Source organism: Urocitellus parryii, chromosome X, assembly GCF_045843805.1.
Source record: "Urocitellus parryii isolate mUroPar1 chromosome X, mUroPar1.hap1, whole genome shotgun sequence".
NCBI lineage: Eukaryota > Metazoa > Chordata > Mammalia > Rodentia > Sciuridae > Urocitellus > Urocitellus parryii.
In genome coordinates this window covers 106328779-106353168 of record NC_135547.1, presented here as the reverse complement: position 1 = coordinate 106353168, position 24390 = coordinate 106328779, and the positions used below count along the sequence as shown (strand labels likewise).

The 24390-nt window shown below is 35.1% G+C and overlaps 1 protein-coding gene across 3 annotated transcripts in view; it reads right to left on the bottom strand.

Moving 5' to 3' along the window:
- Positions 1-24390, bottom strand: part of Dmd (dystrophin) — a 2014880-nt gene that overhangs the window by 680506 nt on the left and 1309984 nt on the right. For 2 of the 3 annotated variants that reach the window (XM_077794046.1, XM_077794048.1), the window contains one exon: positions 13118-13226. In XM_077794046.1, the coding sequence (XP_077650172.1) occupies positions 13118-13226 (109 nt within the window). The remainder of the gene's footprint in view (positions 1-13117; positions 13227-24390) is intronic. The other variant, XM_077794047.1, reaches the window with a different exon arrangement.

The following is a 24390-nucleotide window of genomic DNA, read 5'->3' as shown; positions in this document are numbered from 1 at the left end:
AGTCATTGCACCTCTTTAAAATACTTCAATGGCTCTCAGTTTCCCCTTAAATAGAATGTGATTGATCTCTCTAACATGACTTAAGAAACAATCTAAGAACATATCTGCATTTTCAGCCTTATCCAGATCCTCCTCCATGATACATCTTTCCTCACCCACTCATGATGCCAACTCAATGCTTCAGCTATACTGATATAATTTAGGAATTACCAGGTTCCTTTTTATCTCCAACATTTACTTGTGCTGTTTTTTTCTGCCTTGAATACTCTCCCCCTACTTGTTTGTCAAGGAACACCTACTTACCATTCAAATCTCATCTTCAAAGTCTCATTTTACAGAAAGTTTTCATTGACATCCCTCCATTACACCACTCCAGATTGGGTGAGTTGAATTATCCTGGTTCTTTTATAGTGTTTTTATGCTAGTATTTGTCACATATAGTTACTTAATTTTGTACTTTTTGTGAGTCAAGGAATCATCTTTATCTTGATCAACATTGTATCTCTAGCATCCAATACAAAAAGGGACACTAAGTTTCAAAAGATATTTTCCTATTAGCATACTGTCAAATTAAGCAGACAGATACATAACACCAAGTTGAAGAAGGAACTTTGCCATTAAGAAAAGGAGTGTATTGGAAATGACTACTCATCTCACCAATATGATAACATCTGCTGCTTTTAAGAACGTACTTTTGTCTCTTTCCTACTAGTTCATAATTTAGTCTTACTCAGTTGAAGTGGTATTATCATAGCTCTTTTCTGCTTATCTATGATGCTACTGAGGGAAATTGTTCCACCTTTGTGGAAGTGTGTTAACAAAATTCAAAGAAAGCTCAGATGTGATATACAACATTCTCATCTTTGGAAGTATGAGCAATTATTAAATTCCACATGATATAGAAACAATTACCTCTATGTAGGTATAATAACATGTTTTTTCAATAATTAAATATATGAGACTTGTTTCCATAATTGTAAGAAAAGCTAAAGTTTGCTATCCCTTTTCTTGTATTTTTGCTGCTGAGAAAGAAAAATGTTCTCCAAAGTGAGGACAAATGGTTTTGCTTAAATCCATTTATATAATTACTATTTATCATTTTGCAAGTACTAGAACACTCTTAAGAATTGTACCAAGAGGTGAGCCATGTCTTCATTCTTACCATGAGGAGATTTAAAAATTTCTATCCTAAGCTAAATAAATAATATTCTTGTTTCTGAGTAAGAATTAAAAACACTGTCAGGAATATTTTTCTCAATAGGAGAAATCTTTAAAAAATCGGTGAAACAAAATAAAAAAAAAAACTTAGAGAAATATATTCAACAAATTATATCCCTTTTACTAGATAATATGAATCCATCAGCAAGTATTTATCTAAAGCCAGGGGCCAAATCTGTCATATGACCTGTTATGGTTTGAATATGAGTTGTCCCCCCAAAGCTTAGGAGATACTGTAGCAATGATCAGAGATGAAATAGATTGTGAGAGCTGTAACCTAAACAGTGGGTTAATTCATTTGATGGATTAATATTTTAAAGGTCTACTGTATTAAGTGATTACTGTAGGCAGGTAGGGTGTGGCTGGAAGAGGTGGTCTCTAGGGCTGTGCCTTTGGGGTTTATATTCTGTCCCTGTCAGCTCACTTTCTCTCTTTCTCTGCTTCCTGGCTACCATGAGCTTAGCAGTTTTTCTCCACCGTGATGTTCTGCCTCAATTGGGCCCAGAGCAATAGAATAAGCCAATTATTGATTGACACCTCTGAAACCTTCAGCTCCAAATAAACTCTTCCTCCTCTAAGTTGGTCTCCTCAGTTATTTTGGTCACAATGATGAAAAGCTAACAAACCACCTATTTTTATAAACAAATTTTATTGAAATATCACTATAATTGCTAATTTAGAAGGTGTCTATAGCTGCTTTTGTACTTTAGTAGTAATATTGAATGACTTTAATGGGTACTTTCTGACCTGGAAAGCCAAATGTATTTACTATCTGTCTCTTATTTTTTTTTTAAAAAAAGACTTTGCAAATTTCTGATCTAAAAGTTCTTTGAAGTGATTTATATTATTAAGCTATATCACTTTCTGAAACAGTGAATTCAATAAATTAATTACTCTATAAATAAGGGTTTTTTATTTGTCTCAAATTACAACTTACAGTCTTCAAAAGACATCCTTTAATCAAAATGTGCTCCGATTTGATAAATAAATTTCTATTCTCACTACTGTAGTTAAAAGAAAAATGGGCTAGAAATAAGAGAAAACTTCTACCTCAGTACTCCTCTTATTTAGTTTCTCCAACTGCAGTAAAATGGTAATCTTCATTCTTCAGGGGTATTTTTGAGATCAAAATAGATGTTATGCACATGTAAAGAATTTTATTATTTATGATCATAAAGATTTTAGTGCTTTGTTTTTTTCTCAATTTCTGGCTTTCTAACTATAGTCATAACTTCTCTTAGTTGATATTCAGTGTGGAAGTCTGATCAACCTTCGTATTCATTTAACTATTCTGCCATGTCCAATGTATTCCTTCAGTATGCACTCTCTTAGCATGGCTTACTACTAACCTCATTTTGTCTGCCCCATCAGGTCTGTTCATGCATTCATCTTAATCCACTTGTATCTGCTGCCTCGGTTCACAATGGCTTTTACTAAAATGCTTCAGGTTTATCCAGATAGGAAAAATAAATTCTAATCCGTGCTTAGGCAGGATGCAGGTTAGTTGAAAGGTCAGCAATAGCCATTTCTGATGAGTTCCAACACTGCTGTTAACTTTGTTCTCCTTTATTCACAGAAATATCAGTATCACCTAGACCCATAGTTTTTTTTTTGTATCTTTTAAGCACACAATCACTTCATCAAGTGAAATACTAGAAAGCCTACCATGTGAAGTATAAAACTGGGGATGGCCACTGGCTGGCTGAAATTTGAGATGGGAGGCAAAGGGAAGTATGAGGATGTTTGGGAGGAATATCTGCCCTTGAGGGCTAAAGGACAGGCTTTCCAGAAGAGATGGTTTGTATGCTTGACTTGATGAAGTCCCAGCCAACATCCATTTCTATGATTTCATGCTGTAGTAGACAATGTGGTTCACTTATTCACCACAGCTACTCAACAAAGAAAACACTAGGGAATACTTCAGAAAATCAGGTCTGAACACAAAAGAATTTACCAAAGGGGTTGTGCAGGTCTTTAAGAAGAGATTGAATCAAGTGCTGTTTAATTATATTTCTTTAATTGATTTTGAATTACATCAGGACACTAGACTATGGTATCTTTTAGTCTTTTCCAGATCTATTTTTTTAATAATTCTGCTGTGGTACTGGCAGTTTGACCTTGGACTGACAGATATAAAACTGGGAGAATAAATAAAGCTAAATAGTAACACTGTGGGAGAATCAGGCCTATCATCTCAATGTCCTTTTCCATCCCAATGGCCTCTTATCTTGCAGGGAAGGAAGGAAAAAAAAGGAAAGAAATAAAAGAAACTACATATTTCTTTTTACTGAAATCACTTCCACAGCTCTGAGGTTAGCATTAAACTTCAAGAGTATATGTAAGACCTAATTCCACTGACATAGCTTTAGTGTAAGATTTAAATGTCATGAGAGAGAGGAGGATGAGGAGAGAGCACTGTTGGTGAATTTTATTTTAAAAATATGCTCAAAAGCATGAACAATATGGAATAAATAATTCAATAATGTTTGGAGTTTGTGTTCATAGAGTGCGTGACGAAGACCCAGTATGTTTAACATAAAGGGCAAAAACAGGCACAAACTTTAGAAAGAGATGCATTCAGGGCCATGCTGTGCTCACTTAGTATCTGAGTATCTTAGGGATAACAATTCTCTCTAGGCTCTAGTTTCCTACTATGGTTAAAAAAAAGTAATAAAAATAATGTGGCACCTATCTTGTAAGGGGTTGTAAGAATAAACAAAACAATGCACATAGAATATTTAGCAAAATGCCTGCTATAGAGCAAAGGCATTAACTCATGTTATCTGTAAGATAAATATTAGATATGTTTGGATCAATGCAAAAGCTGGGGGAACAACTGAAATGAAAGCAGGTATTATTTTTGAAAACAGCTAAGATATGCCTATGTATTACTGAAATAGACCCAGACTGTGAAACCTTAGAGACAGTCTAACTGAGTTAAACATGAAGTGACAATGTTGTTTTGCCTGATTTACATCAGACCTTTGTTGTTAAAGCACAATTTCTTCAATATGCTCAATATGAAGCATTTATTCATCCAGATAATAGATACAAATCCATGCATTCAAATGTTCCTTGGAGTCAGAGATCAAGATGGAAATCCCCAGAATCACAGAGATTTGTGTCTATAAACTTGCTTATTATATTCACATTCAAGGATGTTGGAAGGGGTAGTGTCAGCTTTTTAACCAGAATCTTTTCATTACTTCTCCCTGTTGGGGTTGCAGCACATGCTGTGAGTGACCTCCAGAGATTCCTCAAGCTGTATGCAGACAGCAAATTGAATCTGAAAGCTTTATTAGACAAGTTTGTCTTTCAGCTGGTGGGAGTGGATGTCAGCTATATCAGAAAAAATAAAATTTCTTGTGAAACTGGGTCCTGACCTTGAAAAAAATCTCAAATCAAAGTGCACAATTCAGTTCTGAGTTATGTCCTTATTTTTAAAACATAGAGTACAGGTTCAAAAGAGAAAGGCACATTTTACCTACACAAGTAGGAATCAGCAAGAAAGTAATAAAACTTCTTTTTTGATCATGCTGGATTTTCTGAACAAAGCAAAAATGCTTTTCATAGGGTAAAAATATGTTAACAATCAAGCAAGTGACTCACTCATTTCAATATGAGAAGGAAAATTACCTTCTCAACTTATAATCCATATTGAATATTACAGAAAGTTTATTTATATTTTTGATCCATAAAATTTTCTGACAATAAGGAATGATCCAGAGAAACAAAGGTGACAGTAAAGATTGGATAATTTGTTTTATTTCAACATTGTCCCCTACATTTATAGTGGTGTGTTATTTAGTTCCTTCTTGTAAAAGTTGCAAAACAATGATTTTTTTGAGGGGAGGGTATGATAATTATTCCAAAAGCAGTATTTGAAGATATTATCTTTCCTTTTTTTCTATGGATGTCTATGTTGTAATTTAGGCACTGGCAGAGTTAGTGCTATTATCAATTTTACCTAAATATGATACCTAGATTCAGATTCTGCCACCTAACAGGTAGAAAAGCATATATTCACTTAATTCCCCTGATATTATATGGGAAGGTTGACTTATTTGATCCAATTCTAAAATAAATGTACATGTTCATTTGGTCAAAATATGTTACTTGAATGCTTACTATGTGCAGGTCTTTGAATAAAAACTGGATATACATAGGAGTAGAATATAAATATAGGAAACGAATCTATACTATAGACTTAATAATGTAACTGGGTTATGAGTAGAGACTATAATTATAGAACAAAGTCCAATTCTGAAGCCCACATTAGAAAAACAATATAAAAAACAAAGTTGGGAGGGTGGAGAGGGTCCTGATTTTTTTTTTTTTTTTTAACATTTGAAAAAGAGTTTTTCTATTGACAGGTCATGAGGACTCATCTGATTTATGCTAGAAAATGAAAGTTTGAAGGAAGATTAAATAACAGACTTTAAAGAATGAATGAACATTGTCTACATGAACAGTCAGCAAAAATGTTCTATTCTTACTGAAAAACATAAATTTAGACAGTAACTGAAATTTGGATTAGGCAGTTAAAAGTCGAGTATAACAGCAGTGGTGGAACTCTACCTGCTCTTCATTAAGGAGAGAGTAGGCGGGTAGCCTTCTGAAGATTGCTTCTGAGAGAGAGAGAGGGAGCTTTTACCAGAGATAGTGGGGAAGAATGAATGACCTCTTAAATGCCTTTCAGACTACAATCTTAAAATATACAATTTAAGTGTAAAACTGCTACAATTTCCTTTTGGAATCTTCTTTCTTTGAAGGTAAAGTTATATTCAATTTTAAAACTCTTCAGTGAAGTTTCGGGAAACATTAGGAATAAATGCTGAAACCTTCTGCTGTGAGCTGTAGAACACCTATTCTCATGAACATGTTGAAGTAGTTCCAATTTTCCCGAAAAATATGACATTTGATATCATACATAGTGATTTTTAAGCAAAGGTCCTTTCTAGGTGGAAGCTACATAGCATTAAGAGGGTTAAGGTAATTTTACTGTAATCAACAATTTATTTCTGTGACAATCGAAGACATGGGGAATTGAAAAACTCTACTGATCAGAATACTTTATTTAGTCATTGGTGTTAGTCTCCTCCCCCCAGCCCCCAACTTCCAGGAATGCTTCCAACAAGCATTAGAAATGATGGATTAGAGCTTCTTCTCTTTCTTTGCCAGTTCAGACCCCAAAGCTCTAACCGGAACTAGTAGCCAAGCAATAAAACTGCGTAAAGGTTAAGAAAGGGAGAATAAAGGGAACTCAATCATCACAAAATGAGAAATTAACATGCAAAATCTGGAGCTTTCACAGTCTATCACTATCTGGTATATTAGCAATGATGCCATTATTGTGTCTTTCCTACTAACCAGGGAACATTGTTGAAGATACTGGCTTTAAACCAGGAACCCCCTTCCCCCACTGCCTAAAGAGAGAGATTCCTTTCTGATAAATGGGTGCAATACTGAGGCCTCACAGGCAGGGATTACTATGGTTATTTCTCTTTGTACAAGGTGACACAGATCATTATACTTCCCACACCTTCATTCCACTGATGCATACAAATATGTTTTTTTTTTAAATTAATTAGGTATTAATGCCAAGAGTTGGAAAGGCCTCAAAATAGCTTGGAAATGGTCTAAAATTGAGTGGTACCACCTCTTCCTAGGTGTTTGAGAGGGATCTCTATGCAAGAAGGGAATGCAAATGTGAGAACTAATTGACAACTTTTTTCTTTTATGATCATTGCAGAAGAATAAAGGCTATTTTCAAAATAAGTGTTTTCTCACAGTTAAAGCCAAACAAATAAATAGTAGTATGCCAAGACTGCATCTAAGCTGCAATTAACCTCATGCTTTTCTTAAATTGTCTAGGTATTTAAAATAATTTAGAAATGGCATTGGAATGCGTTGTTCAACTCTGGTAAGTGGAGTTCAAATAATAAATGTAAAACTAAGTTCTATGTATTTGATATTTAATTTAAATATAGCCTTCAAATTCAAATGAAGATAAATAAATCACTGTTTGAGACACAGAGCACTGATTATAGTATATGAGCTTTGCAAATACAGAAACTTTGCTTTGAATATCCATTCTGCTTAATTTCTTTGAAAACTTGGACCAATCATTTAATCTTTTTGATTCTCAATTTTCTCATCTGTAAAATGGGAATCACTATAAAACTCATTCAAGATGTATAATTGTGACACTGATTCCAATACCTATTGTTTTAATTTAGGTTCCCTTTGAGAAGAAGTAGACCTTGAGACAGATTTCAGAAATTTAACTGAGAGGTGGTCTCAGAAAGTCATAGTAGAGAAGGAAGAAAATTAATAGAATAGGCAAAAACCTTACAGAGGACATGTAAATAAGCAGATTATTACTCCAGGCAACTGTAGTCTAGGTCACTGGAGACTTTTGGTGTGAAACTTCACACCTCAGAAGTTTCCTACTCAAGAGAGGAAAGAAGTTTTGGATATTTATCCACCAACTCTCCTCCATTGGTGGTCAATTGCTATTCCTTCCCTACTATTTCCAACCTGCTCTATAAGGTGGGTAACCTTTTTCTCTGTCCAGAGAAAGCAGTTTACAGGTACTTGTTGCTAGAAGCATTAGGTTTTCTGGAAGGCTAAGTGCTAAGGGAATTTGGTTAGGGCTCTAAAGGCCAAATCTGACCTACCTACCCTGTTTTTGTATATAAAGTATTATTGGAATAGGGCCACTGTCCTTTTATTTATGTATTATCCATGGTATGATTAGTTTTAGTCCACAATACAGAGTCGATTGTGTGACCTGTAAAGCTTAAAGTATTTAGCATTTGACCCTTTACAGAAAGAGTATGTTGATCCCTTATCTAGTTCACAGCACAACTGAGATTAGAAAGTAGGATTCATGACCTCTAATGCTATCGTTCCCTATTTACCCTTGAGACTTGCTCTCTTGTCAAAATTAATTACAGGAAGACATGATTTTACCAGCATTTAATCAACTAGAATCTTCTATTAACTGGCATTTCTGTATATCTCTATACAAATGGCAATTTACTTTCATAGCTATTACTCTAAGACATTTGAATCAATATCCTGATTTGGAATATTCACATTACAAATGTTCTATATGCAATTTTGTTCAAAAATGCTAAATGGGGCTCTATAGAACATGAGTGTTCTCAGGCCCAGCAGCTTGTGGATAAGAAAGGATTCACACTGACATTTACAACCAGATTTGTTGGCTCTTTGCCTCCATCTGTCACGCAGGCCTTCAGACCCATGCAAAGTCCTGACTAGCTTAATGTTTATTAGCTTATCTAGAGAAACTTCATATAAGTATGCTTATCTTCCCACGGTTCTTGGCTGGGCAAATACTGCCTAGTTCATTTGCTATCCACCACCTTGAACTTCCACATTACAAAACTCTTGGTAGGGGGAGGAAGGGATTGAAGGTGCTGAAATAACAAGTGGTTCCCTATGACATTAATAGTACTGGATCCCACTGGAGTCCCATTCAGTTGCACACAGCAGTAGAGAGGATCTCCTTCTTCCCCACCCGCCATAGACCCATGGTGCTAGTTTTCAAAATGTAGTCCCTGTATGAGCAGCATCAATATCACATGGGAACTTTTTATAGGTGCAAATTTTACCCCAGATCTACTGAATCAGAAACTCTGGGCTTGAAGCCTTACAATCTTGCTTTAATCAGAAATGGGTGGTTTTAATGGATGGTAAAATTTGAAAGCCACTGACAGAGTATTGGATGCAGACCAACATTTCTATGTCCACTTTTCACTCCTTCCCCCAATGTAGTGGTTTGTGCATAAAGAGAACTACCATAAAGCCTCTTGTCCTAGTAGTGTCTGCATGCCCTTTTCAATGTGACACTACAATTCTACCTTCATGAAATGAAGTAATTTCACATCCCCTGGAATCCAGGCTGACCTTGCTTTGACCAATGGAATGTAGCAGAAATAATGTATAAATTTCAAAGTATAAACATCAAGAGGCCTTCCACCATCCTTCTCTTGGAAGGCTGCCCTGAGAACATCATATAACAAAGCCCTAGTCTAGCCTACTGGAGGATGAGAGGCTTTGTGAAGGACTGAGGTTCTCTACCCAAGAGTTGTCAGATACCTGAGTATGAGTACTTCAGACCATCTAGATCCTGTTCAGTTGCCAGATAATGACATTCACATAGATAACACCAATCAGGGCAATCAGATTAACTATCTAATCACAGGGAAAAAAATCACAGATCTACAGAATTATGAGCAACAAATAATTCTGAGTCATTGAGTTTTGGGGTGCTTTTATGCAACAATAGATAATTGCTACACCCAAGTATCCAAGGGACAAAAATTGCAGAAGTTTGTTTCCAGCATGTTCATTGTCCTGCAAATTTAAACAATTTATGCAGCTCAAGCAGAACTGCTGCATCACATTATATACTTTAGGTAAATAGTCACAAGGGAGCTTGCTTTAGTGTTTTTCAAAAGTCACATTGGGTCTCAGTGTCCACACATACAAAAGAAAAATATTCAACTGGATGATAACTTCAATGATTACTCCAAGTTCAGAGTTCTATGCTTCTAAGAAATTCAGACTAAACTGATTTCTTCTACTCCTTATGTAGAAAAAACAAAACTACATATCACTTTTACTTCCCATACATCCAAGAGTGAGTTAAATTAGATTAACTACAGGCTACCTGTCTCTCTATCTAGAATTTCCATTAGGCTCTTGGACAGAGAGATAGTACAAGGCACAGCAATAAAACAAAACACTGGCTTTGGAGCTAGATACACTTGAATTGGAACCCTGGTTCTTTTTCTTTCCAGCTGTATGTCCTTAATCTAACTATTTCCCTTCCAAACCTTGGGCTGCTCACCACTTAAAAAGTTGTTTATAGCCATATGTACCTTGAAATTATTTTTGAGAAGAAAGATATAAATGTACAAGAAGTTATGCATGCAATAGTAGGAGCACAATGGAAAGGCATTATGATGAATTATAAATTCTATTTTATTGTAATATAGTACATGAAATAATCATCATATATCAAAACCATATTACAAATTAGATTTTTATATTGTATTTATTTCAGATTAACTTTGTAAGTGTCACAAAGTCAGGAATACAAACAATTCTTAATTCTAATGTTTAAACCACCACATGGAAGAAAAAAAGTCTTATTTGAATAAAGCAGCTCTGGCTCTGACTCCCTGTTGATTCTTTTCATTCAACATTTGTATGTTTAACATTTTGACTTTATGCCCAGCTCTGTGTCAGTTTGCCTCTGCTTTTGAGAAAATTCCTTTTTTAAATAATTTTTTTGTTGTTGTTTTTCAGCTCTGGCTACAACACCACCAGCTATCAACAATAGCTTGGGACTGAGAGTACACCTATAATCTCCCTACTGGCAGCAACATGGAGCAAGTGGTGGGAAAGCAAGGAGCCACTGGGATGGGGGGTCTTCACTGGGTGGAGGGGAAGAGGTAGTAAAGGATCCCTGAAAGACACTCTTACTGCTTCCATGACTATTTACCTTACTCTCTGCTAGTATCATTGGTCTCCTTGATATTCCTTCATCTTGCTACTACTTTAATTCCTTTGCTCTAGATGTTCTCTCTCTACCTGAAATCTTTTCTGCAGATGTACACATGGCTCACTGCTTCACTTACATAACCTTTGTGATACTCTCAAATGTTCTCTTAATGCAATAGTTCACCTGACCACACTTTAGACAATTATGCCCTCATCTCAGTTCCCTTTCCCTCATATCCTGATTCCTTGTTCTCTATAACTGTTTCTCAAATTTAGAGTGCACACAAATTACCTGGAGATTCTATGAAAAGGCAGATTGTGACTCGGTAGACCTGAGGTGTTTTAGTCTGATGCCCAATACATAGAAGTTACTCTATTAAATACTGGAGTTAATGAAATACTCATGTTGCTGGAAATCAAAACTGGAGCTTGGTATTTTCCATTACAAACATCAGCATTACATTTAAGGATATTACATGTTAAAAAGATTTTGGTGCTCTGGCTTTTGAACCTTGCTACCATGTGTATAGTGCCTTAAAGGAAGGCATAAATCCCTAAATTTAGAATTCAACAAACTGATCAAAAAGTCACTGAACACAATATCTTCACAGAATTACAGAGTCTGAAGCCAAATGTACCAGAGACAACTAGAAAACAAACACTAATAAATGATTATATAGGGACAAATTATGCATATGTGAGAGAACCAAAAATTACAGCTCATAAAAAGGAATAAACCTCACATAATTAAATATAAACTTGATATAGAAATTTTAGCATCCCATGTTGGTGAAAAAAACATAACGCTTGTACATCTTTTTCAAGTCTCCAATGTCATTAAATGAACCTCTGATGACTGCTCAGAAACCCCAGGGGGCACATGAAATATGCTGTCCCCAGTTTGTATGGCCTCTTTTAATACAACCACTATTTATGCCTTCTGGGGTACATGAAATATGCTATCCTCAGTTTGTATGGCCTCTTTTAATACAACCACTATTTATGCCTTCTATTGAATTATGACTATGCAACCCTGGATGTTTTGTATATTTCTACTTGATATAAAATAAAAATCAACTTCACCTAAGGAACCAGTCACCATGCTTTTATACTTCAATTATTTGATCTTTGGAAAGTAAACAAGGCAAAACAACAACAAAACACCCAAACATGTTTTTAGTTCTGCCTCACTATAGAATTTATACAGCAAATAAGTTTTCTGGCTTCTTTCCTGAGAATCAAAGCCAGCACTGAGATTGCTTTGAGATTTTATGTATACTTTCTATTAACGACTGAATAAGAAGTGAAATAAACTCAGAATTTGCAGGAAAAACAGAAGCTCTAGGAAAATGAAGAAATTTCCTCTCTTAAGATGGCTTGTGGTAGTCATAGCTTAAAGTTTTTCTTTTTCTTTTCTTTTTTTTTGAAACAAAAATGGAAGACCTTTTAAAATTGGCTTTAGCCAGGTGTGGTGGCACAAGCCTCTAATACCAGTGGCTGGGGAGGCTGAGGATGGAGGATTACAAGTTCATTGCAAGCCTTAGTAACTCAGTGAGGCTGTAAACAACTTAAAAATACCTGGTCTCAAAATAAAAACTAAGAAAATGGCTAAGGATGTGGCTCAGTGCTAAAATGCCATTGGGTTAAATCCCCAGTTCTCCCTATCCCCAAAAGAGGTCAGTTTCAAATGGAACAGAGAGATTTTAACATGCCTATGTGGGTTTTTGTGATTTTTTAAGTCATACTCAAAAGACATTGTATAAATGATACAGAATTCATTCAAATGGAATTCTTGTGGACTTAGCATTAGTGGATATTCTGGTGCTTCACTTTGATTGAAAAACATCCATTCTTGGATGATAGATACGAATACTGGTTGTTTATCATTTTTTCTGTCTAGGAATTTCTTCCAGCCTCAGAAAAGTGCTTTTCCAAGTTCTCTACTGCTTACAGAAGGTATCCCAGAGGTAATGGCTGTGGCTGGATCAGGAATACAAAGGTGAGACCTCTCCTTGCAATTCAGTGCAGCTCTCCAAAGTCAACCTAGATTTAGGGCTCCTGAATAATCTGAGTTTTCTGTTAAAACCACATCACGTTTCAGCCTTTCCCATTCCTTTCTGTCCTCCTCTATAGTTTTATCTTCAAAGAATGCTTCTCAATAGACCTTTGCCATATAACACTTCCAATCACAGTCATTTTCCAAAGAACCTACTCTAAGACCTTTTGCATAGCAAATAACACCAAGATTTATCCCTATCTGCAGAATTGGAAAATAATTTTCCCTTTCACTCAGGGATCACTACATAGTTATGCTTTTGAGCAAACAGCTAAAGCAAAAGAGAATGGGATGTAGTATACTTACAGGCTCCAATAGGGGTCAGTCCAGGAACAAGGTCAGGGTATTTTGCCCTCAGCTCTTGAAGTAAATTGTTTACTGCTTCCCACTCAGTGCTCAGATCTTCCAGCTTCTTCTTTAATAGAAAAGCACACATTATTTGAATTGTTAGTTGATTATCACCTTGACAATAACTTAATTCCTGAAGTTAATTCATTTTATGAATATATTATTGGATTTCTATTATATTTTACTTCTAAATTAACTTTTCTGGGTAAATTTCCTTTCAATGTAATTATAATTATTTTAGCCAACTACCCTACAAATACTTATTGATTGCTGCATATAAAGTCTTCCTCCAGGCACAATTTCTTTTTTAAAAAAGTAGAGTGCAAACATTAGTAAAACAAAACAAAACAAAAAAATGAAACAAGCAAAAAACAGTCCTCAGCACTTGACTTGACTCTTTAAAATAATATCTAGGGGTGCTGTATACTAGAATTATCCAGAGAACTTTAAAAATAGTCCTAATGCACTAACTCAATTATATAAGAATTTCTTGGAGAAAGAAGCTGTGGAGGACATGGGGATACACCACCTAGAGACCCCACAAGAAAATGCTCTTGTCCTAGATGGTAGGAAGACATCCTTCAGCTGTGAGTCCCTTCAGAGACTTTCACAGCTGCAGAGAGCTGTGTCCTCCAAGCACATGCTCTGGCTTCACTCAATGATGACTGATCAAAGTAAGGATATAAAGATGTGGCCAATTTGGCTCATATCAGTACAAGTTTGAAAGGTCATTTCAGCTGCAGAACTTCCAATGGTGTCAGTCAACTGTTAATGGCTAGCGGTGTGCTGGTGTATGTACAACAAATGGTTCTCTGATTTTAGTGTTTGTGTTTCTGTGCTGCAAATTTTAAGTTGTTATATATATATATATATATATTTTTTTTACTAATATAATGCCAAATGACTCTCAAAATGCCTGCAAACTTAATAGTAGCTCTCCTGAGCTAAAGTTGCTGGCTCCAGCACACCACTGGGCAGAAAAAAGATAAGTTATAGCCACTAGAATATGAGTGGAAGTGATATCTGTCAGTTCTGTGCTGAGACTTTTACAAAATAGAGTTGGGTATCTAGACTCTTTTTTTTTCATTTTCTATTAACTGGAAGCAGAAGACATTAAAGGTACTAGTGCAAACCTTCTCATGAATTGGAGGGGCGGGATTAAATTCTAATTTCCTAGAGCAGTGGTTCTCAAACTTGAGAATCAACAGGATCACCTGGAGACCTGATGAATTGGTTCCAAACCCAGAATTCTGGATTCAGTAGGGCTTGGGTGGGGCCCAGGAATTTACATTTAAATTTTTTTTTTTGTAATTGTAGATGGACAGCATGTCTTTATTGTATTTGTTTTTATGCTGAGGACCAAACTCAGTGCCTCACACGCGTGAGGCAAGCTCTCTGCCACTGAGTTACAGCCCCAGCCCAGGACTTTACATTTTTTTTTCATTTTTTTTTATTGTTGGTAGTTCAAAACATTACATCTATTTTGATATATTTCACAGTTTGATTCAAAACCATCTCACTCCAGTAAGAATGGCAGCCATTATGAAGTCAAATAACAACAAGTGTTGGCGAGGATGTGGGGAAAAGGGTACACTGGTTCATTGTTGGTGGGACTGCAAATTGGTGCAGCCAATTTGGAAAGCAGTATGGAGATTTCTTGGAAAGCTGGGAATGGAACCACCATTTGACCCAGCTATTCCCCTTCTCGGTCTATTCCCTAAAGACCTTAAAAGAGCATACTATAGGGATACTGCTACATCGATGTTCATAGCAGCACAATTCACGATAGCAAGATTGTGGAACCAACCTAGATGCCCTTCAATAGATGAATGGATAAAAAAAATGTGGCATTTATACACAATGGAGTATTACTCTGCATTAAGAAACGACAAGATCATAGAATTCGGAGGGAAATGGATGGCATTAGAGCAGATTATGCTAAGTGAAGCTAGCCAATCCTTAAAAAAACAAATGCCAAATGACTTCTTTGATATAAGGGAAGTAACTAAGGACAGAGTAGGGATGAAGAACAGGAGAAGAAGATCAACATTAATAGAGATGAGAGGGGGGAGGGAAAGGGAGAGAGAAGGGAAATTGCATGGAAAGGGATGGTGATCCTCAGGGTTATACAAAATTACATACAAGAGGAAAAGAATAATACAAGTGGAAGAAGTGTTTTACAGTAAAGGGGGTTGAGAGAGGACTTTACATTTTTAACAGTTTTCCAGATGATCCCAAAGCTGATTGTACATGACCAATGTTGAAGGTTTTCATTATACATAATAAGTTACCTAAGTATCTTCAATGTACTGGCTATGTAGCATCCTTGGAAAAATACAAAAATAGGCCTTCATATCATTTGCAATACAACTTAATTCTCTTGGGAAACATTAGTTGAGAAAAGCTGCCAAGGGAATGGCAAAGTCAAAAGATGGATGGAACCTTGGTTTCTATAATAACACAGGCAGGAAAGCTGCTTGAATAGAGACACAAACACTGGACTGTCATTTAAACAAGAAAAACATTTCTACTGTGTTAAGTGACTGAATTTTTAGTTGGAACTAGCAAACCTTCCTAATATAGTAGTAATACACTTAAAAACTTCACCAGTGCACTGAGTATTAATAGCAGCGATTTTATATAGCTGTAAATTCCTAAGTTTATTTTGTAGAGTATACAAATAATTTTATTGACACTGGATGTCATTAAAATGAATAACAGAAACTGCATCTCTAGTCTGAAGTTTCAGAGTTGGAAGACCCAGAAATTACAAATTCTTTACAGAGGAGATGAGTAAATAGGAATGGTAATGAACCCAACCTAACTAGAATATTTTATACATGTTGTGGTTTAGTGCTAATGATTAATTTAGTGCCAGTCACTTCAGTAAAAACATTCATTCATTTATTTATTCTAGAAAATAAATGTTCAGCTGCTCCTCTGTGCCAGTCTTTGTGCCAGTTACTAAGTTTACAAATGAAGATGATCAATAAACATTCACAGTCTTGTGGAAAAAAATAGACATGTAAGAAAATTACAGTTGAGTTGTGGGGGAATAATAATGATTTCAACAAGATACACTGGGGAAACAGTTTAACTCAGCCTGGAGAGGTCAATAAATTGCCTAAAATTCTAACATATGAATTGGTTTTGAGAGATGACTAGGGTTTGTTAATAAAGGTGACTTATTTTTTTCAGAAAAGTAACTTTTGAGGATTAGGCAGAGAGAAGACATTCCTAAAAGAAGGAAGAACATTTTCAAAAGCACAGAGACAAGAGCCACTAAGTCTTTTCAAGAAAATGCAGTTTGTCCTGGTTATCTGGACCAGAGTTTTTAAGGAATGATATGTAACTGCTAGGCCAGATCCAATGACAATTTATTAAGGTCTTGTAATGTGAGGTTATCAGATTCTCTTCTAAAACCAGGTAGTAGATGGAGGTGTTTAGAGTAGAGAAGTGATGTGATAAGATTTGTGTTTTTTAGTGCGGAGTCTTTATCAGAAGGAAGCAGAGACATGAATTGGGAAACTAATGTGGAAATAGGAGTGAAAAGTGATCTGGATCTGACCAAAGAGTTTGACCATGTAGAGAAAGGTGAAGGAGTGTGTGTGTGTGTGTGTGTGTGTGTGTGTGTGTGTGTGTGTGTTTGACTTTGATCTGAGAAGTGCTGAAGAGAAACTTTCTAACAAGAAAGTTAAAAGGCTTTAAGTCTACTCTTTCAGTGTGTATCTTTCCAGTTAGACTATGTGCCTTTCATCTATCCCATGTTTGGTGTCCTCTTTATGCTGAATCCAGGGCTTCCTAATAATATTTGTTCAGTAAATATTTCTGAATTAAATCCAATTAAATAAAAATCGCTGCTTGAACAAAAGAAAAGAGAGTTAACTGAGTGTTCCTCTACAATGTGAATTACACGGCATGGGTGGATTCTTATAGAATACTTAAAGATCTCATGTAAATTTTCCAGTTGAATAATAATTTACTAGGCTTTTATAATTCCTAATCAGACTGTTTTCGAAAAATTAATCTCGTAAGCCATGAACTAGGTGATAGCTATGGGAAAAACAAGACTTATCTAAAGCACAAAGCTATAATTTCAGTGGCAATTGGTTATTGCTGGTAGAAACATGGTCATAAGTTAAAAAAATAAAAACCAACATAACCCTACTGATCATATTCTCATATCACTGTATGAAAAAGTTTACTAAGTTTACTAATGACACAAGGAAATACAAGAAATTTTGTTGGGGCATTGTAGGGAATGGAGATCAACACAGGTGTATGCCCAGAAAGTGGAAAACTTAATATGATGGATACTTACAACAGGTAAATTGTGTGCAACAGTTAAAATCAACAAACTAGTTGTATATAGAGCAATGTGGATGGATATTTAAAACTCAGTGATATGTTTTCAAAAAGCTAAGAAAAGGTTTATAGTACAATAATTTTATGAATTTAAAATATACTTATAAATGATATTGAATGTTTTAAAGACAAAGCAGGAAAGAATATGGTAATAGATATATTGTCACATTTCAGCACTTCTGTGTATTGGTTATCAAACACAGCAATTAAACATTAAATTTTATAATTCTAAAATTAAATAAACTATTTTTTTTTAAAAGCAAGGTTGTTTTTTTTTTTTTTTTAAAGAGAGAGTGAGAGAGAGGGGGGGACAGAGAGAGAGAGAGAGAATTTTAACATTTATTTATTTTTTCTTAGTTCTCGGTGGACACAACATCTTCGTTTGTATGTGGTGCTGAGGATCGAACCCGGGCCGCACGCACGCTAGGTGAGCGCGCTACCGCTTGAGCCACATCCACAGCCCTAAATAAACTATTAAAACAAAGGCAAAGTAGCTGGGTGAGGTGGTACACACCTGTAATCCAGATGCTTAGGAGGCTGAGGTAGTAGGATTGGGAGTTCAAAGCCCCTTCAGTAACTTAGTGAGGCCTAAGCAACTTAGTGGGAGAGACCCTGTCTCAAAATAAAATATGTACAAAACTCAAGTCAAAATGGATCAAGGACCTATGAATTAAACCAGAGACCTTGTGCCTAATGGAAGAAAAAGTAGGCCCAAATCTTCATCATGTTGGATTAGGCCCCAACTTTCTTAATAAGACTCCTGTAGTGCAAGAATTAAACACCTAAAATCAATACATGGGATAAATTCAAACTAAAAAGCTTATTCTCAGCAAAAGAAACAATCAGTGAGGTGAATAGAGAGCCTACAGAATGGGAGCAAATCTTTACTACAAGCACATCAGATAGATCACTAATCTCTAGGATATAGAAAGCACTCAAAAACCTTAACACCAAAAAAAAAAAAAAAAAAACCACAACAACAACCCCCCCCGCCCCGCCCCCCCCCCCGCCACAAATGGACCAGGGAACTGAACAGACACTTTTCAGAAGAAGACATACAATCAATCAACAAATATATGAACAAATGTTCATCATCACTAGCAATCAGAGAAATGCAAATCAAAACAACTCTAAGATTTCATCTCACTCCAGTCAGAATGGCAGCTATTATGAATACAAACAATAGTGTTGGAGAGGATGTGGGGAAAAAGGCACACTCCTACACTGCTGGTGGGACTGCAAATTGGTGCAGCCAATTTGGAAAGCAGTATGGAGATTCCTTGGAAAACTTGGAATGGAACCACCATTTGACCCAGCTTTCCCACTCTTCAGTTTATGCCCAAAGGACTTAAAACCAGCATACTACAGGGACATAGCCACATCAGTGTTTACAGCAGCACAATTCACAATAGCTAAATTATGAAACCAACCTAGATGCCCTTCAGTAGATGAATGGATAGGGAAATTTTGGTATATATACACAATGGGAGATTAGTCAGCATTAAAAGAGAATAAAATCATGGCATTTGCAGGTAAATGGATGGAGCTGGAGAATATAATGCTAAGTGAAGCAAAACAATCCCCCTCAAAAAACGAAGGCCAATGTTTTCTTTGATTTGAGGATGCTGACAATGAGCAATGAGGGTGGGGATCATGGGAGGAATGCAGAAATTTTAATAGGGCAAAGGGAAGGGAGGGGAAGAAAGGGGGCATGTGGGTAGCAAAGAAGGTGGAATGAGTTAGACATCATTACCCTAAGTATATGAGTGAAGACACAAATGATATGAAAATACTTTGTGTATAACCAGAGACTTGAAAAATTGTGCTCTATGTGTGTAATATGAAATGAATTGAATTCTGCCATCATGTATAACAAATTAGAATTTTTAAAAGTATATAATAAAAGAAAAAAAAACAGCTGGGAATGTGGCTGAGTGGTTAAGTACCCTGGGTTCAATTCCTGATTAAAAAATAATAATAAAATAAAATAAAATACAAAACAAACAAACACCCAAAGGTAACAAATACTAAACATTCACCACTTCCTAATTGAACTATCATCTATACTCTAGAAGTTGTTTATGTTTAATGTTTCCAATCTCATTTCAAAAGATCTCAATTTTTTTTGCTCTGAATGCATTTATTAGCATATCAATGAATATACTTACTTTTATTTCTTAAAAAGTGAGGCTTAAACCCAAATGTAAACAAACAAAAAAAAATGCCTCTTATCAGTATGGAAAACTACCATTGAAGATCATGACATGTAAAAGATATCTTTCTGACATCAGAAAGCCACCATTAAGAATTAAATAGTGTTGGGGCTGGGGATGTGGCTCAAGCGGTAGTGCGCTCGCCTGGCCTGCGTGCGGCCCGGGTTCAATCCTCAGCACCACATACAAACAAAGATGTTGTGTCTGCCAAAAACTAATAAATAAATAAATAAATATTTTAAAAAAAGAATTAAATAGTGTAAAAAGGCTAGTGAATAATGTATCCAGTCTCTTGGTTCCCATGAGAAGATTTAGAAATTTCACAAGGAAAGAATGTTAAGAGGAACTAGAAGCAACCATGCTGATATCAGAAAGTAATAATAGATAATAGAAATAAGACAATTAATATAAAAGTTGATAACTAAGATATAGTAATCATGGTCATTCAATGAAGAGATGACATTTCAATATATGGTTAACATATGGTACCATGACTCATCATACATCATTTAACTTACAGGAAATCACTTGTACAATCTGAGAGAAAGATAGAGGGAGAGAAGAAGAGGGAAAGGGAGAAATAAAAGGAGAAAGAAGGGAGAGGAGAAGGATAATGAAATCAGAAATTGATTTAAATACTTCTGGAGTATCTGTCAACTATTCTACTCAACAATCATATGCTCCCAGAGAGAGTGGACAAAGAGATGAAAAATTACTAAATTGTGGTTGATGGTTACATTTAAAGATATATATTTATCTTATAGCCTGGCTTCTAAAAGGAAATTGACCACTTTATTTGGGCCTCAGCAGAATAAAGAATGATCTGCAATGATCTTCAACATGTCTCATGTGCATCACTGTATAACAGCTGAAGTTATAGTGACAACCCTGAAAATTAAGAAATTTTAAATTACATTGTGATTTCGTTCTGAATTCTTGGGTTTCAGTCCTAATTTATTACTACTGATTGTGTGATCCTTGGCAAATCAGATAGGTCACTCAGATTTACCATCCTTGAAATGTGGATATAATACCACCACCTAACTCATAGCTTTGTTGGAGAAACTAAATGAGATATTTAATGTGCAAAGAACTCTGTGAACTGTAAAGTACTATAAAATTGTTGGTTAGATATTATGCACAGCTTAATGAAGCAAAACAGAAGATAGTCAATAAAATTTTTCATTAAAATAGTTACAATAAAAATATTTCAGTGCTTAAAGGACTAGGTTTTGGTTATCTTGAAAATAACATATATATTCAATTTTCCTTTTATTAATACATAAACTCTGAAAAATCTACCCATTTATTTTTTATTTTTTTTAAAGAGAGAGTGAGAGAGGAGAGAGAGAGAGAGAGAGAGAGAGAGAGAGAGAATTTTTAATATTTATTTTTTTTTAGTTCTCGGTGGACACAACATCTTTGTTGGTATGTGGTGCTGAGGTTTGAACCCGGGCCGCACGCATGCCAGACGAGCGCGCTACTGCCTGAGCCACATTCCCAGCCCCTCTACCCATTTATTCAAATGTTATCTGGCCCAGAATTATTTCCAGATGGGCAAATTAGGGGTCACTGTAATTTCAATTGCAGAGGTGGGTTTTAAAAATTAAGTAGTATCTCTGATGTTCCACAAATGCCTAGGTTTCAAGGGGTCAATTTTTCATAATTATTAGCAAATGAGATCAGTTATGAAGGGTTACAGGTTTTGATTTGGCTCATCACAAAAATATTCTTGTAATTAAAAAATCTGACTTACTTTAAAACTTCAAACTGATTCTGATTATATATCATGCAAGTCCTTTTCTGTTTTGTTTCACTTTGGTTTGTGCTTCTCTGGCATGTGCCTATATTTTCTATCACCTCATCTTTTCTATGAGGATGTAAAATGCTTTTAGGTAGCAAGAAAAAAAAATGTTTGGTTGAAGCAACCAGTGCAGTGCTCTTCACAAAATAAATTTTGAACAACACTCAGTAAAAGTGTATAAAAGTTCACAATTTGCTATACATGTTAGCAATCCATAAGCAAATTAAAAAACAAATATGTGTTTAAACTCCAAATTCTTTTAAATGTAAAATCAGTGGGATGATAGTTATTATGTCCTATTCTTGACTATATTTCCCAAATTTTTAATCTTTGTATAGGCTCATTAAATTATAGGTCCCCTGCTTTCCTCAGATGAGCTCTGAAATCAACAATATGGATTCATATTTTACTCAAAGTGAGAAAATTTAGTTTCATCATAGGTGATTTTTGCGGTTGTATTTTTTTTCCATTGTACATACCTTTGCTTGAGAATAGTTGTTAAATGTTAAGACAATTATAACATATGATGTGAAATTTCTTCTTCATGAAAAGCATAAATTAATTGTAAGAAAAGGTGATTTCTTACTATAGATTTCCTTTTTAATTTTAAGTGAAATATAGTTTTAAATTCTATTTGAGTCTGAGATTTTTAAAATTTAAAAATCTTGTATCTTGCACTTCATCAATGCTTGGCATGTAATTATTATCTGCTGAATAAATCAAGGAATCCACTTATGGCTGTATATACATAGACATGCATGTGAACATTGTCATTGAAACACTTATGTCTCTATGTCTGTCTTTTTAAATGTATTTAATACAAGTGAGGGCCAGAGGTAAAATTCAAATTTTAAAAATGCTTGCCTAGTTAAAGCATGATCTACTGAATAAGCCCAAATGGAGACTCTTCACCCAAATACTTCCTCAGAAAAGAATGATCTCATAGTAGACTCTTTATCATGTCTTCTATGTCTCAGTGGCTTTATTTTGAACAATATAGTTACATATTAGTGTGAAATATGTAACATTTCACAAAATATGTGTTTGGGATGCTTATAAAAGCAACGTGACAAGATTTGGTTAAACAAAAAGAAAAGAAAGTCAAGAAAGTTGATAAACCATTAGCAATTATTCCTAGTATATAACCTCATATTCACCAGTGGTAGAAGTAATTGTTAACAAGTCATGTTTTTTTCCTTTGGTACTAGGTATTGATTCCAGGAGCACTCTACCACTGAGCTACATCCCAGACCTCTTTATTTTACTTTGAGACAGGGTCTCACTAAGTTTCCCAGGCTAGTATTACAAGTATGTGTGATATGCCTGCTAAACCTGTAAACAAGTATTTTAAAGATCATTTATAAAAAGCAAACAAATAAGTTAGATATATATAAATTTCCTAATTTCTAAGTGAGATATGTGTGTGTGCGCATACACACACACACACACACACCTCATTTGAAAGACATAAACTACAGCGAAACAAGGCCATCTGCTACCACAGAAATGACTACTAATATGAGCACTGTTGCTCCTTTAACAGTGACATAGTCTACTCTTGATTTAATCCTCTTACCTTCTAGGTAAAAGTTAGGATACCTCATCACCACATTGACTCTATTTCTTGACAGCATCTATTCCAGACATGGCTTACACTTACCTAATTCCTCCTTAGAATCACTCAGCCAACTAAACCCTCCTAGAGGCTCTCCTTAAGTCCTCTTACTGAGATGCCCCACAAACTCCCTGGAGTGCTTTCTCCCCATGCTGCAATAAGCTAAATATTCCTAATTTTTTGATTACAGGTATGTTCCTAGTAGTTTTTAGATGGATGGCTTTAATAGCATCATGTGGGGATTCTCACAGCACAATATTATAAATAACATAAAAGAAAGACTCTGAGCTCTAGAATTCTGGAATATACACATAAAGAATTTGAGGGCTGGGATATAGCTCAGTTGGTAGAGTGCTTGCCTCGAATGCACAAGGCCCTCCGGCACCATGGGGGGAAAAAAAGAAAAAGAATTTGAATGAAGTTATTTCATAAAATATAAATGTTGAAAAAACAATATTTGTAAATTAATGTTATTTCATTAAAGGTAAGGATTGCAAATATGAAAGTACTACACAATTAAGAAGTTAAATATAATTAGACATTCAGCTATCTTATCCATATCCCCCCACATTTATATTCATAAATTTCTCAAAAGTCTATTATAGGGGCTGAGGCTGTGGTTCATTGGTAGAGCACTTGCCTAGCATGTGTGTGAGGCACTTGGTTTGATCTTCAGCACTGCATAAAAATAAATAAATAAAATAAAGGTCCATCGACAACTATAACTAAAAAATATTTTTAAAAAGCCTATTATAAATTTTATCTTCGAAATAGGAAAGTGGGAGTGTCTTCATGTTCATACTGTTCATACATAATGATTAGAATTTATTCAACCTCTTATAGTCTTTTGTCTCAGATATAGTACAAACTTCTGTTATTTTAAAAAAGAAATTCTATTACTCGTGTATCAATAAATTATAAAATACCTCTAATATTGTTACCTTCTTTCTATAAGTCTCCCAACTCTTTCTGTTGTTATTATGCTTACTGAGTCAGTTAAAATGGATTTGATCATTTGAAGACAGTCTGTCATCTCTATTGATTTCTGATGTTACAAAATATTGTACCAGTTTAAATGAGACTATATCCATGATAGGTAATTTATAAAATCCAAATATTGTTGTAATTTTAATAATATTTAATTGGACAACATTTTGACCAACAACACACTAATGAAATTCAGATGTTGTTATAATTGTAGTAATATTTAACTGAGTAACATTTGGATAAATAA